Genomic DNA, 12,586 nt, shown 5'->3' with positions numbered 1-12,586 from the left:
AAAACTGAACATAAATGTATAAAAAAAATCTGTGTAAATTTTATTATCGATAAAATTATCCCATCACAAAGGCATCGCCACCCCTAAGGCTCTAACTACACAAAGCTATTCTAAGAAACAAAACCATAGACAATAGTATATACAGCGGGTGTTAAAGAAGGCGGCATACATACCAGTTGTGTACCAACACAAAATACTCCCTCCCCTCGTTACTGCTGGAAATGTCGGACCCCTCGTCACTACTGTTTACCCTGACAAACTCTTTGCCCTCTCTGAAATTATATATCACAAAAAAACGTTCCTTCATCATTGCGTAAAATCCGCCATTTTGTATTTCCCCAAGTGCGTAAAGCGTAAGCGAATGGTCCCGATGTGTCGATGGTGCGATATTTTTTGTAATATTTTGTATTGGTTTTTTTAATTACAAAAAATATTTTTTGTTTTAATGTTTTTTTGATGTTTGGTGTTTGTTGATCGTTGTGGTTTCCTTCGAGATGATTCACAAATGCCTTTCTTTTCTTCATCTTGATCTTCTTTTATGTATCTTCAAATTCCCTCAGGTCGTCGAAAAAAGGTGAATTGGTAGATTTTGGCAACTATATCTGGAGTCTCCGTACATTCATTTTGGTCTGTATTATCTTGTGTCTCATTTTTCTTTCATTTCTCTCCAATGATCACATGATTCTTCTCCGTATTTCAAAATGGGATGTGTTTGATGATATTCTTGATTCTTGAAGTATTACAAAGCACAGAAGACAGGCGTTTGTTAGGAAGTTAATGTAGGCGTTAGTGAAAACAGGACAGTTTATGATAATGTTAGTTCGAACCAACACCGCTTAGATGAAAGAGGAAAAAGAAAGTTCTATTCCACTTCACATCTTGTTAGTAAGCACCCGAAAAGAGGTTTACAGGAGTTGTCGTGTCAAAGAGATTCATAAAGATTATTTACTTATCGAACATCTAACAACGTATGTGATTCCCAAATGATGATGGAATAGAATTCGAACGAAATTTTCAATCATTTTTAATACCACAAAATTATTTGAAACAGCTTTTTCCAATATTTCGTTCAAATACTACTCCCATAAAAAGAATGTAAAAGATCATGCATAGGTAAAGAAAAAATATTTATCAAACTCATGAGGGAAAGATCAAAAACTCATTTCATACATTCAAAAAAAAAAGAAGAAATTCACTCAAATAAAAAAAAAACACGACAACTCCTAATTCAAATATTAAAAAATTCGAACGTACCTATAGAAGACGTAGTGCTGTAGAATGAAGAATATGTCGAAGACGAGACTGAAGAGGCCGAGGCCGAATTTGGTCGCGTCGCCGAAGAACGAGATCCAGTCGTTGTAGTTGTACGCGTTCAGCGCCATCTGCAGGATCGACAGGAAACCGCCGACAAAGTCCAGGAATATGTTGCCGATGCTCCACCCTACTGTTGATTTACGTTTGTAGTTCATGTACGCCTGGAAAGTAAGAAACAAGGTTTTTAATAAATATTAGATTTTGTTTAGCCTTAAGCGACAAATTAGATAAGATTTCATATTTAAGGACTTGAGGCAGGCTGTGATGTTTTGTCAAAATTATGTTTCCATAAAGACCATGGTATTTGCTGTGGTAAATGATTGGGGGAATTCTCTGGGCCAAAGAACCATGTAACCTAATTACTTCCTTACGTGATTTTAGATTATTTTTCATATCAGTTTTATACCTTAAATTCCAACACACACGACACAGTATTCTTTGAAATACCTACATAGGACAACAGTATCTCACATAGGTGGAATTTAGGCCTTAACCTAATGGGTAGAGGGAATAAACGAATTCGATATTACATATTATATTAGATGTGTACAAACCTGCGGCACATATTTAATGAGCGTGATAGACAGCTTGATATAACTGCAATAATACAAGAAGTCGAGCCACGCCAGCTTGCCGCCCGCGCTGACGCCGGCCGACACCAGCACTATGACGGTGAACACGCCCAGTATGCTGCGACCTGTTGTTGATACTCGCTGGTCTTCGCGCTGGAAAATTTAGTTTGGTAGGTATTACTATACTGGAATAGCATAGATAGGAAAACTTTGAGGGGGAAAAAATTAATAAGGGTATAATCTCTATGTACTGGCTTAACTCTTCGGCCGTTTAGAGGGGGGCCATACGTAATTTCCATGCAAATTCGGCAAACCAATTTGAAAATATATTATGATCTCGTTAGGTTTTAGGATTTAGTTTGGTATCTATGCTCTCACTCTGAACAATCCCGGATTCCATCTCACTTGCTTCTGTTTTAGCCACTTGTTTTTACATGATCTTAAAAAATGACTCATTACCTCACAAAAGTCTTACAAACGTAGTAGGTTGCCTGGGTAACTGATTTAAAGTCAGATAGGCAGTCACTCCATGTAAAACACAAATCCTCAGGTGAAATTAAGACTAGAACCCGACCCCAACAAATTTGGGAAAAGGCTAAGCAGATGTTTAAAAATATCCTTACCTCATACAAGAAGCACTGAGTGATAGTGATAAGCGTGGCGAAAGCTGCGTGAAGAGAGAAGAACACATCGTTCAGCTGCACCGGGTTCAGCCCGCGGGGGTGACGGGCGAAATACTCGCTCTGAAACGTTATCAATAAAACAATATTATAATGCTGCAATAACAGTATCTGATATCCTTAAAGGAGGCTGATGGAAAGTTTGACAGGACTCTGAGAACCCATCATGAACTTATCTGACAAATAAACTATATCTTTTGGTTTTTGAAGTCTCGGATAGCAATGTCTGGTTGAAATTATAAGCAGCCTTTAACTGGCACATAGCATTGACTATCAGATAACTAATTGACAGTTTATCAGTGACCAGTGGAACCGGGCCTTAAAGAAATAAAGAGAAAATAAGAAGAGTAGAATAAGAAGTCAACTCGAGCTATAATAGGACTCTCAATACTTAATTCTTTATTGCATTTCATAACGTAGTGCTTTAAGGATTATAAGCTATGTTTAATGGATTTAATGTCGCCTAGGACTACTTAAAGAGATACTTAATTAATAAAATAAAGCCATTTAATTATATTAAGTACCTCATTTCAATGCATTCAACAGTAATTACATCATGTACTTTATAGGCTTAACATTGAGTTACGCACGTGTGTCCATTAAAAGGATTTAACTATGCTTATCACAAGTGGGTAGTAAAAAGGTTTACGATATTATTATTATCTAACAGTGAGCTAATGTAATTTTGATCGGCTATAGGATTTCATTAATCGAGCATAGTTTTATACGTACATACTTAAAGCAGGAGCATTTTTTCAAAGGGAGCATTTTTTGCAAAGGGACAATTTCTTTACATCTTGCTCGTACACATTAAACCTAGTATATAACTTTCTAGGAAAATTAATTACATAAAAATTTGATCTTAACTAGCTTGTGCCAGTAGTTTCACTCGCTTCCTAAGGGAACTTCTTCCCACACCTGTATAAAAAATAATGTGCTAACTTGAGAAAAAGCTATGCTACTACCAAGTTTCACACTCACAAACTTTCAACTCAATAAAATTAGTATGACACCAACATACCTGAATATCCTTCGAAAAATAAAGTCCGCAGTTAAACAGAGAATACATAGTAAATCCCATGATGTTCAGAGCCAAGAAATCGAAGTTCAGCCCAACGACGCTCTTCCTCTTAAAGTTGATGTAGATCTGAGGGTAGAAGGAGACGGACCAGGCCGCGAAGTATATCCAGCCCATGATGTAGGAGATCACGTTGATGGCGTGAGAGTGCATCACCGTGATGCGGAGGAATACTGTGTCCATGCTGGAAGTTACAATGGTCAGTGGTGATGGGGGGTTTTTGGTATATGCGGTGGTGGGGTTGCCATCGATCAATCTTTCTACGGTGGCTTAGAATTTGAGAGGAATTTTAAAGCATCGTAAGAAAATTTTGCCAAACAGAATTAGGGAGCCTTGATTTTTAATCATGTTTCCAGATAGAGAGGCTACATCAAAAGCATAATTTGTTGCTATTTGTAAATATGTTTCTTTTGGATGGCAACCCCATTAAAATACGTATGTCATGTATGAAGAATGTCCGGAATTGAAACACATAAAACATTCTATAGACACAAAAAAAAAATAACATTAACAAAACAGATGATGAGCATTGTTCGACATGAATTCTAGTAATGTCTACACAAACACAATTTCTATTGTCTTTTAAAGACATTAGTATCATAAATAATTTCCTCATTAATACAATACTTACTTGACATATCCAGCGGGAGTAACATTGAAAGTAACTTCAGAATGTCCCGGACTCTTTGCGTAAGCGCAGATATCATAGGTAATCTTGACCGTGGAGTTCGGTTCTTTCGAGCCCGGGATGTCTATGGTTTGAGGGACGAATTGCACGATGTCTGGGTGTTGGATGTTTGCTGTCACTTTTAGACTTTCATTGTATTGGCCACTGGAATGAGATAGGAATTGTTTTGAATAGCTGAAACACTATTTTTCATATTAAGAATGCCAAATAAATGGACTATCTAACTCTGAAGGAATTTTCATATCGTACCAGTACTTCCTTATAAGCGCTTCACCAAATCTTTAGCTTTATAAAATACTAGCTTTCGCCCGCGGTTTCACCCGCGTCCCGTAGCCGGATGATGACAAAAATTCCTAAAACCTGCTCCCGGGTCTAAGCTACCTCCCCTCTAATTTTCAGCCAAATCGGTCAAGCCGTTTTCATGTTATGTCGAAACAACGGAAAACTGGTTTCATTTTCATATATATAGATAAGTAAACCCTATACTTTATGACGTAATCCCGCAAACTTTTGTTCAACCGGTTTTATATTTTTACAACATTTTAAGGTAAATATCTCAAGAGTCGTTCCTCGATAAAGTAAACTCATATAAGTGTAAATACAATGTGTTAATACTTACATTTGCACCAGTTTCATGAGGTGTGTATCGTCAACAAGGATATTGAGATCCGTTTCGGTTATATACAATTTTTCTAACTGGGAATGTGCACTTGGGATACCTGGAAATATACAACATCAAAATGTTATACAAATTAAGACAACAATCTAATTTTATGTCAAAAATAATTCGTTTGTGTGAAATTATTATCTTCATCTGCCTAAAGTTTTCCCAACTATGTTTCCCAGCTATGGAGTCGGCTTCCAGTTCAGTGCCTACTTTCCTGCAACTGCTTATCTTATCTCAACAACCCAGCCACTAGGCAACCCGGTACCCCTTAGCAAGACTGGTTGATGGACTTTCTGGCTTATTGACAATCCAAAGATGTTGAAATGACAATAGGACCCACTAATATAATCTAATGTGCCTGGAAAATTTTACTTGTGAAATGACGTTAGGCAGAGGTTCAAAGAAAAGACATGCTACGCCGACCCCAAACAAAACTTGATGAGGATGATGATGATTATTGTTATCAAAGGCGATTATTAAAACAAAAACACTTACCTAATAATAAAACAATAACAAAACACAGGCTTATTCTATGACTAGAGGGCGCGCACGCGACCCCGCGCGGCTTCAATACTGTTGCTGCACCAGCCATCTTCTTGACTCTATCTAAACTTTCTTGTTTCTGTGGACAAGGCAAAAATACTATTAATAAAATTAAATTATGTCACAAAAAGTTTTCGAAGTTTTTGTAATTTTTTGTTTAAAGTGGCTATAGTTATTGTTTTAATTATATTTACTACATAACAAAAGACGTAAGCCAAAGGCAATACTGAGATGAAGATAATTAATGAAACTAGAGAATGGCGATGTTTGTCCTATGAATGTTGAGGCCTATTTTGTCCAATGCCAAGCAACTATTTCTTCAGTGGCTAGCGAACCTTTAAAATAAATTTTAGAAACTTATTACAGAGGCGTTGGCCAGGAGTTAAAGTATAAAATTACTCGTGAATTATAACCAAATATCGAAGTTTAGGCTTAACCTACAACAAAACATTATAAGCCCAGCCTAAGCCCAAGTAGCACAGAGCACTTCTATTAATTTACCAAATTAAGATTAATGTTCTTAATAGCCTTACAAGTTGGTTGTCAATAAAAACAGGTAGCAAAATAATCACTTATTATTCAACCTAAGCTCACGATACTAACGTGCTGGCTTGTCGAAGGCTAACTGGTAACTGAGGTATCTACATTAACTTATTAGAACTTGACTTGTTACTTATAATGAAATCACGAAATGTATTAATGAGGGACAATACCGCAATGTAGGTCTTATTAAGCTTCTTTCTTTTATACCTTTAAAATAAAGCTAAATGCTTAAGAAAAAATGTTAAGTAGTGGCGAAGTCAATATGAACCTTAGCCAGTCCATACTTACCTACAAACACTTAAATGTACAAAGCTTTAAGCTAGACTTTATGTGTTAAATAAGTGATCAATAAGTGGAATTTGTTGTCATCTAGTTGCCGTGACACAACGGCTATTAATATAATTAATCAAATATGAGATCGAACTTTAGTAAGACTAAGGAATAGTCAGATTAACCAAGTCTCAAAAACGACGCTAGCCCGCTCGATTACGTAACATTTAGGTAACACACACTACAGCAATTTTCACAAGTGTCGAAATCTCGATAACCATAGTTTTCACCATTACATACCCAGTACGAATGTTTCGACGTCCAATTAGCAATAAAAAGGCTATCGTACGATAAGCAAGCCTAGTGAACGTGGTGTTTTCTTTTTTGTTATTTAGAAGCCTTGACTTTGCACTGTATATAATACTGTACAGTAACCTAGTTTGAAACAATGTCAACAAAAAAAATACCTGAACATTAAAACAATATGTATAGAAAGGTAACATTTTTAGGAGATTGTTTTTGCAGTCCCGCAGCCTTTTTATAGTCCCACTGCTGGGCACAGACCTCTTCTCACACGGAGAAGGATTTGAAGCAATATAATAACAAAAATATGGTTCGACCAAAGTATTTCTTATATCACAACTATCCTTGTTTGTCTTTTAACATATTTAATACACGTGGATTGTTAACATATATCTATAAACAATTTTTTTACTTTCTTTATAAGCCACAAGCCACTTATAATAATTCACGGTACCTATGCCTAAGTAATATTGCTGTATATTTATAAGAAACATCTGACGGCAGCGGTTTAAATAACGGTAGACTGAAATGACGGAATGGACTGCCAGTCTATCTATTTATAAACTTTTAATAAGTTACCTGATCAAACCGTTGAACTTTAAATACTTATACGTCATCGCGTAATAAATACGGCATAGCTATAAAATAATATTTTTATTTCGTACATAGGTATAATAATATTGTTGAAGTTGGGGTTACGTAAAGAGGAAAATGAAGGAGAAAGGACTTTGTAGAAAAAATATTGGAACTAAAAGTTATTAAATCGAGGGCACTTCTTTCATTAGTTCAGCTTCCCAAAAAGGACAGGGTCCCAAAACACTAAACCGAAATGCCTAGATGAATGAATTCTTATCACGTCTAGTCTCCATTCGGTATTTACAACGTCCATTAATATTTATACCAAGAAAACATAAAACAAGGTTCAAAAAACGACAATAAAATCGAAAATTCCAACTCAAAATTGAAAATACATAAAACATATCAAATTGCCAATAAAGACAGAGAAATATTTACGTACCTCCTACTGGACTGAAGGTTCGATCACAGACGTAAAATATGTGTCCTATGAAATAGCTATACGTAATGCAACGCCAATAATAGTTAAAGCGATAAACCAGCTAACAACGACACTTACCTACTATTGCGGAGAAAATTGAAACTTATCGAATCGTATTTTTATGTGCAATATTTTTGATATATGTGATTGCGTTCTCGTCTTCTTACGAGGCTGTATGTTTATTTTAGTTGTTTTATTCAACAATATAATTTATTACTATAGAAAATGGCTTTCACAATACCCAGTTTTCACTGGTTTGACCATTACTTCTGTAAAGATTTAGACTATCCAAACAGCCATTTTAACCTTAGACGTCTTTCGTCGAAAATGAAGCTTTGATATTGTCTCTTTCCTTTTTACTAACGTATCTCTATATTCGAAGATTACATCGTCCTTCTGAATGTAATTATTTACGTGGTTGTGGAGGACCAATCTATATCTACTACGTTGTCAATATATTCAGTAATTTATTTTTAAAAACTTCTAACTACAACCCTGCAACTACGACTGACATAAAATATTAGTATCGAACAATAAAACACAGCTGTTGGCCTTACCATACATTTTCACTGTCAATGCTTAGAATGAGTTCAATAATAACAACAAATGTAAAATGTAATGTAGTTACATAAAGTAACCTCGTTTCTTTATGTCCCACTACATTTGTTTGTGCAGACAGAATGCTAAGCAACCTGTTTTAATGTTTAGAGGAAAGGACACTGACTTATTGCCGTTTCGAAAAAGCAAAGATTTGAGCATAATTTGGGAATAACCAAAGGATTTTAATTGTAACTCCGCATAATAGGACTGATCTATATCAGCTTGAAAGGGGGTCAGATCTAGCAAACCTTGGAATTACACGCTTCGGTTTAATATTTTGACTCAATTCAAAGTCAAAATCATTTATTTAAACATGGCTGCATAACAGCAGGCAAAAGAAGTGGCACAACAAACTCCCCAGCAACACATGCCTGTCTTTAGGATAAAAGGACCTTTTACTGAAGCACTATCAAAAAATATAAAAGGGCCAATGCACATTTCGCCACTTAGGTACTTAAATGCCGTTCAATAGCCCTTATAAAATAAATTGAGGAAAAACCAGTGGGTCCTCTAATAAATCGCTTCGGGGGAGTCCCTATGGGTATCGAGGCGTGAAGGTTGTGCATTCACATGGACATACGTAATTGTCCTTTATTACTGTAGTGAACAATATAGTGACACGCTAAGCTTCACTACATAATGTATGTAACTCTAAAAAGTATGATGACAGTGTTTAGGAAATTACTACATATGTTAGAACCAGCGAAAAAGACACACAAATAGATATACAATTAGCCAGTATAATTCAATATGATAATCTAAAGCGGATAACTGATAAGCAGCATTTTTTTATAGAAAAAAAAATAGATTAGCCATATATTAACAAAACATCCATGAAAATCTGATCGATTATGCGAATTTGCTCGTATCGCCTAGATAAATCATCGTCCTAGATAAATTATGCTTCTGATTAGAAATATATTTAAGCGGAAACATCACGGAACGTGAAACTATATAATAATTAATTATTGTACAAATTTTCTATACCAATAATAATGCTACCAAGGTTAGCATTACAGTAGATATCAGTCCTAACAGTAAAGATTACACCTATCATAGAACACGTTAATGAGCTAGATAAGATCGAAATCTTTAAGATACTAAAACCATTAAAATAAAGATTAGATTTATACGTTAAATAACAGCAATATAGAATATCCGCACCCACATCAAACGTAAACAGAAAAATGCATAATTCATTGTAGTTATAAATATTCATACAATTATATAAGATCCTTTCAGATAATGGTCATCATTAAATATATACTGAAGTCGTGCGTGTCGTACGTCGTCTGAGATAATCAAAGAGTCATCACGGTTGCAATAAAATTAAATAAATATGTATTTGCACACCATAAAAAATACATAGCTATATAAAGAATAAAAGCCTAAGATAATAATAGAACTAAATAGCCGGATGTCAAAAATGAACCGATCAACAGAACTAGGTGTGGAACACATTTACAAAATAATCTGAAAATCAAAAGCGGATCAGCCATAAAAAAAAACCACCATGTACCAACGATAAGACTGATGTCACTATGTATGTATAAGGCCTCTTGTAGCTATACCAAATTGTTGTCAGGGACTAGCAGTTGGAGACACGAACAACTCCTAAGAAGTAATTGACGAAGATAATGAACAATCCATCTTTATTTATGGATACGATGACAAAGAAATAGAGAAACAAATCCATATTAGGCTTGAAATATATCGATATTGTTCCGTCACATACTTCCTCTTTATTATGATACCTATATCTTTAAGAAGTGACAAATACTCGTAAATAAAATAAAACAGTAGAATACATTTGCTACATAAATCGGAAAGGTACATTATAGTTCGGCCATTCAGAGAATGCGTTCCTGACACGTCGCGATTGAACTGACGACGTAATAACATTCATTGATTATTGATATAATAATGTTGTTTTAATGCTCCTCAATTGTTAAAACGGTAAACAACCAGCAAAAATATTTTTATCGTAACTGCAACGCCATTGCAAAGTTACGTCGTCAGTTCAATCGCGACGTGTCAGGAACGCATTCTCTGAATGGCCGAACTATAATAACAGTTTCAATAGCTCTCCAACATAATTATCAGATGATTTATCCTATGTTGTTAGAAACTGTATAGAAAGAGGTGGTAATTTTACCGTGGTCCGTAAGCAGGTCAGCACTCAAGAGTTTTTACTTAGATACACAGTAAAGTGCCAGTGGCCTGCGCACTAAGTAGCACGTTTCTTCTCAATCATAAAAGGTAAACAGAACAGTCACCTCGATGGCCATACTTAGGTGTAATCTGATTTCAATCACGAGCTCTTGAACCAATATGATCCGGAAATGCACGCTTCGTTAGCAACAATTGGCGATTCATTAAACACAATTGATTCCAGCCTTGAAGATTGAGACGGCTTAGCAAACGATTGAATCGCGAACTCATCTGAACCAGTTTGGAAACCGCGATTCGGTACACTTACACCACGACTGATGCGTGGACAGCAAAAAGTAGTCCGTTCAGAACCTGTTGTCCCAGAGTGGCGTGAGGTCGGTAATCATACCGCCAACAAACAACAGGAATGCCAATATTGGGAGAATGTTTCTCACGGGGACGCTCACCACTGCATGAACTTGTACCGTTGGAAGACGAATCGATTTGTTGTTGCCAACACGCAACTTGCAATTTTCTATCGCAACACAAATGCAAACAGAAAGCGACTACCGTACCGCTGCTTCGTCTAGAACACCATTATCTCGCCTTATATTTTTAATCCTTTCTATATCAGATTAAATAAAAATGTGCGGTAATATAACATGCAGTGATTTGGTCGTTGATAAGGTAAATGTAGCAAAGACGAACATGCAATATTAATGTAAATTACAATATTTGAATGTAATTGGTATTGTTAACATGTGTTCCGAAGCTGATAGAATCGCAAACACTGACTTACCAGACAGTATGTCAATCGTGAATGCTAAAGAGAATCTTGTTTATAAAACAGTTGGTGTCTGCTACCGTTATATTGTAACCTATTTGTACTTAAATATTTGTGAATTCGTTTTACACTTAGCAAATGCGCGACGTGATAATAGAAAGCGCCCATCACTTGATAATCCAAATAATACTTCCTAATGTTTAGCATTTCAAGATAACTTAGAATCTAGGCTGTGCGTACGTCAATACTTTAAAAGAAACAATAACAAAGATGAAGTATCAGGAACAGTAGTGACATAGTTAATAGTAACAATTCTGATTGCGATGATATGCCTACAATTTTATTGCTCTACTAACCAGGATTAATTAGCCAATGACATGATAGGGAGCATAGCACAAGAGTTTTGCTTGGCGACATCACAGAATTTAAAAGAGTCGATTTTATCCTTCAAGAAATCAGACCTGATTTATATTAGCTTCCTCCATTATGTTTAGACAGAACATATGCAGCAATAACAATGAAATACAAATGACAAAAGTGACTCTCTTTAAGCACCAAAGCTAAGAAATGAAAATCATACTTTTACCTACTGATAAAACGCATAATATTTTGGTTGTGGTTGTGATTTTTATATCACAGATAAATTGTACAGATATGATAGCGCCAAGATATCATAGCGGATTTAGTCCCGCAAGATATATTGATTAAAAAATATTTTGGGAAGAAAACGAGTTTATGTGTAATTTTATAGGGAAACGTAGTTTTAGCATATATGTGGAGTGGAAGACCATAGAAACGATGGATGAACTGAATGAAACTCGATAACGCTACAAATAATGTAACTTGTGAGACGACAGGAGATAGAAGACTATGGAAGAAGAAAACATGTCCTAAATGAAATTGGGATATGACGTAACACTAATACAATTTTTAATATTACCAGAGTACAAATTCAATTAAAATTGATCTTTCGATCCAAATTAAGGACCAAAACGAAACACGAAATAGAATTCTCTTGCAACAGCATTAATTAATAACTATAATTGTTTATAAACCGAGGCTAGTGATGCAAGATCCGTATCAGTAGTTGTTTTTCATAACTTCACTACCTATGACCCAAGAAAAACATGTTAGGACCAAACATTACAACTATGTTTGCTCGACGTAACGGACTCGATTCCAATAATATTTTCGTGTACAATGTTATTGAAATAGTTTAAGAAGAAAATGATTCAGAAATTGAGTCAACCATTTATTAAAAACCATTAATTTTCTTCGGTTTCTTATCAACAATGGCTACTGCTAATTATGCATGCACCGCTATGCAACTGCAATT

General features: G+C 35.4%; 1 protein-coding gene across 5 annotated transcripts in view; it reads right to left on the bottom strand.

Moving 5' to 3' along the window:
- LOC124630798 (cystinosin homolog) overlaps window positions 1–12,586 on the bottom strand; it is a 44,270-nt gene that overhangs the window by 5,041 nt on the left and 26,643 nt on the right. For 3 of the 5 annotated variants that reach the window (XM_047164810.1, XM_047164808.1, XM_047164809.1), the window contains 7 exons: window positions 5,495–5,621; window positions 4,952–5,051; window positions 4,276–4,476; window positions 3,588–3,828; window positions 2,510–2,629; window positions 1,869–2,039; window positions 1,255–1,475 (listed from right to left, as the gene is read on the bottom strand). In XM_047164810.1, coding sequence (XP_047020766.1) covers window positions 1,255–1,475; window positions 1,869–2,039; window positions 2,510–2,629; window positions 3,588–3,828; window positions 4,276–4,476; window positions 4,952–5,051; window positions 5,495–5,591 — 1,151 coding nt within the window. In that variant the 5' untranslated portion in view covers window positions 5,592–5,621. Of the gene's footprint in view, window positions 1–173; window positions 273–1,254; window positions 1,476–1,868; window positions 2,040–2,509; window positions 2,630–3,587; window positions 3,829–4,275; window positions 4,477–4,951; window positions 5,052–5,494; window positions 5,622–12,586 lie in introns of all 5 variants that reach the window. The other 2 variants (XM_047164807.1, XM_047164806.1) reach the window with 1 other exon arrangement.

This window comes from Helicoverpa zea, chromosome 5 (assembly GCF_022581195.2).
Source record: "Helicoverpa zea isolate HzStark_Cry1AcR chromosome 5, ilHelZeax1.1, whole genome shotgun sequence".
NCBI lineage: Eukaryota > Metazoa > Arthropoda > Insecta > Lepidoptera > Noctuidae > Helicoverpa > Helicoverpa zea.
Note: the sequence above shows the minus strand (reverse complement) of the source record. Positions and strands in the feature narration are given on the sequence as shown.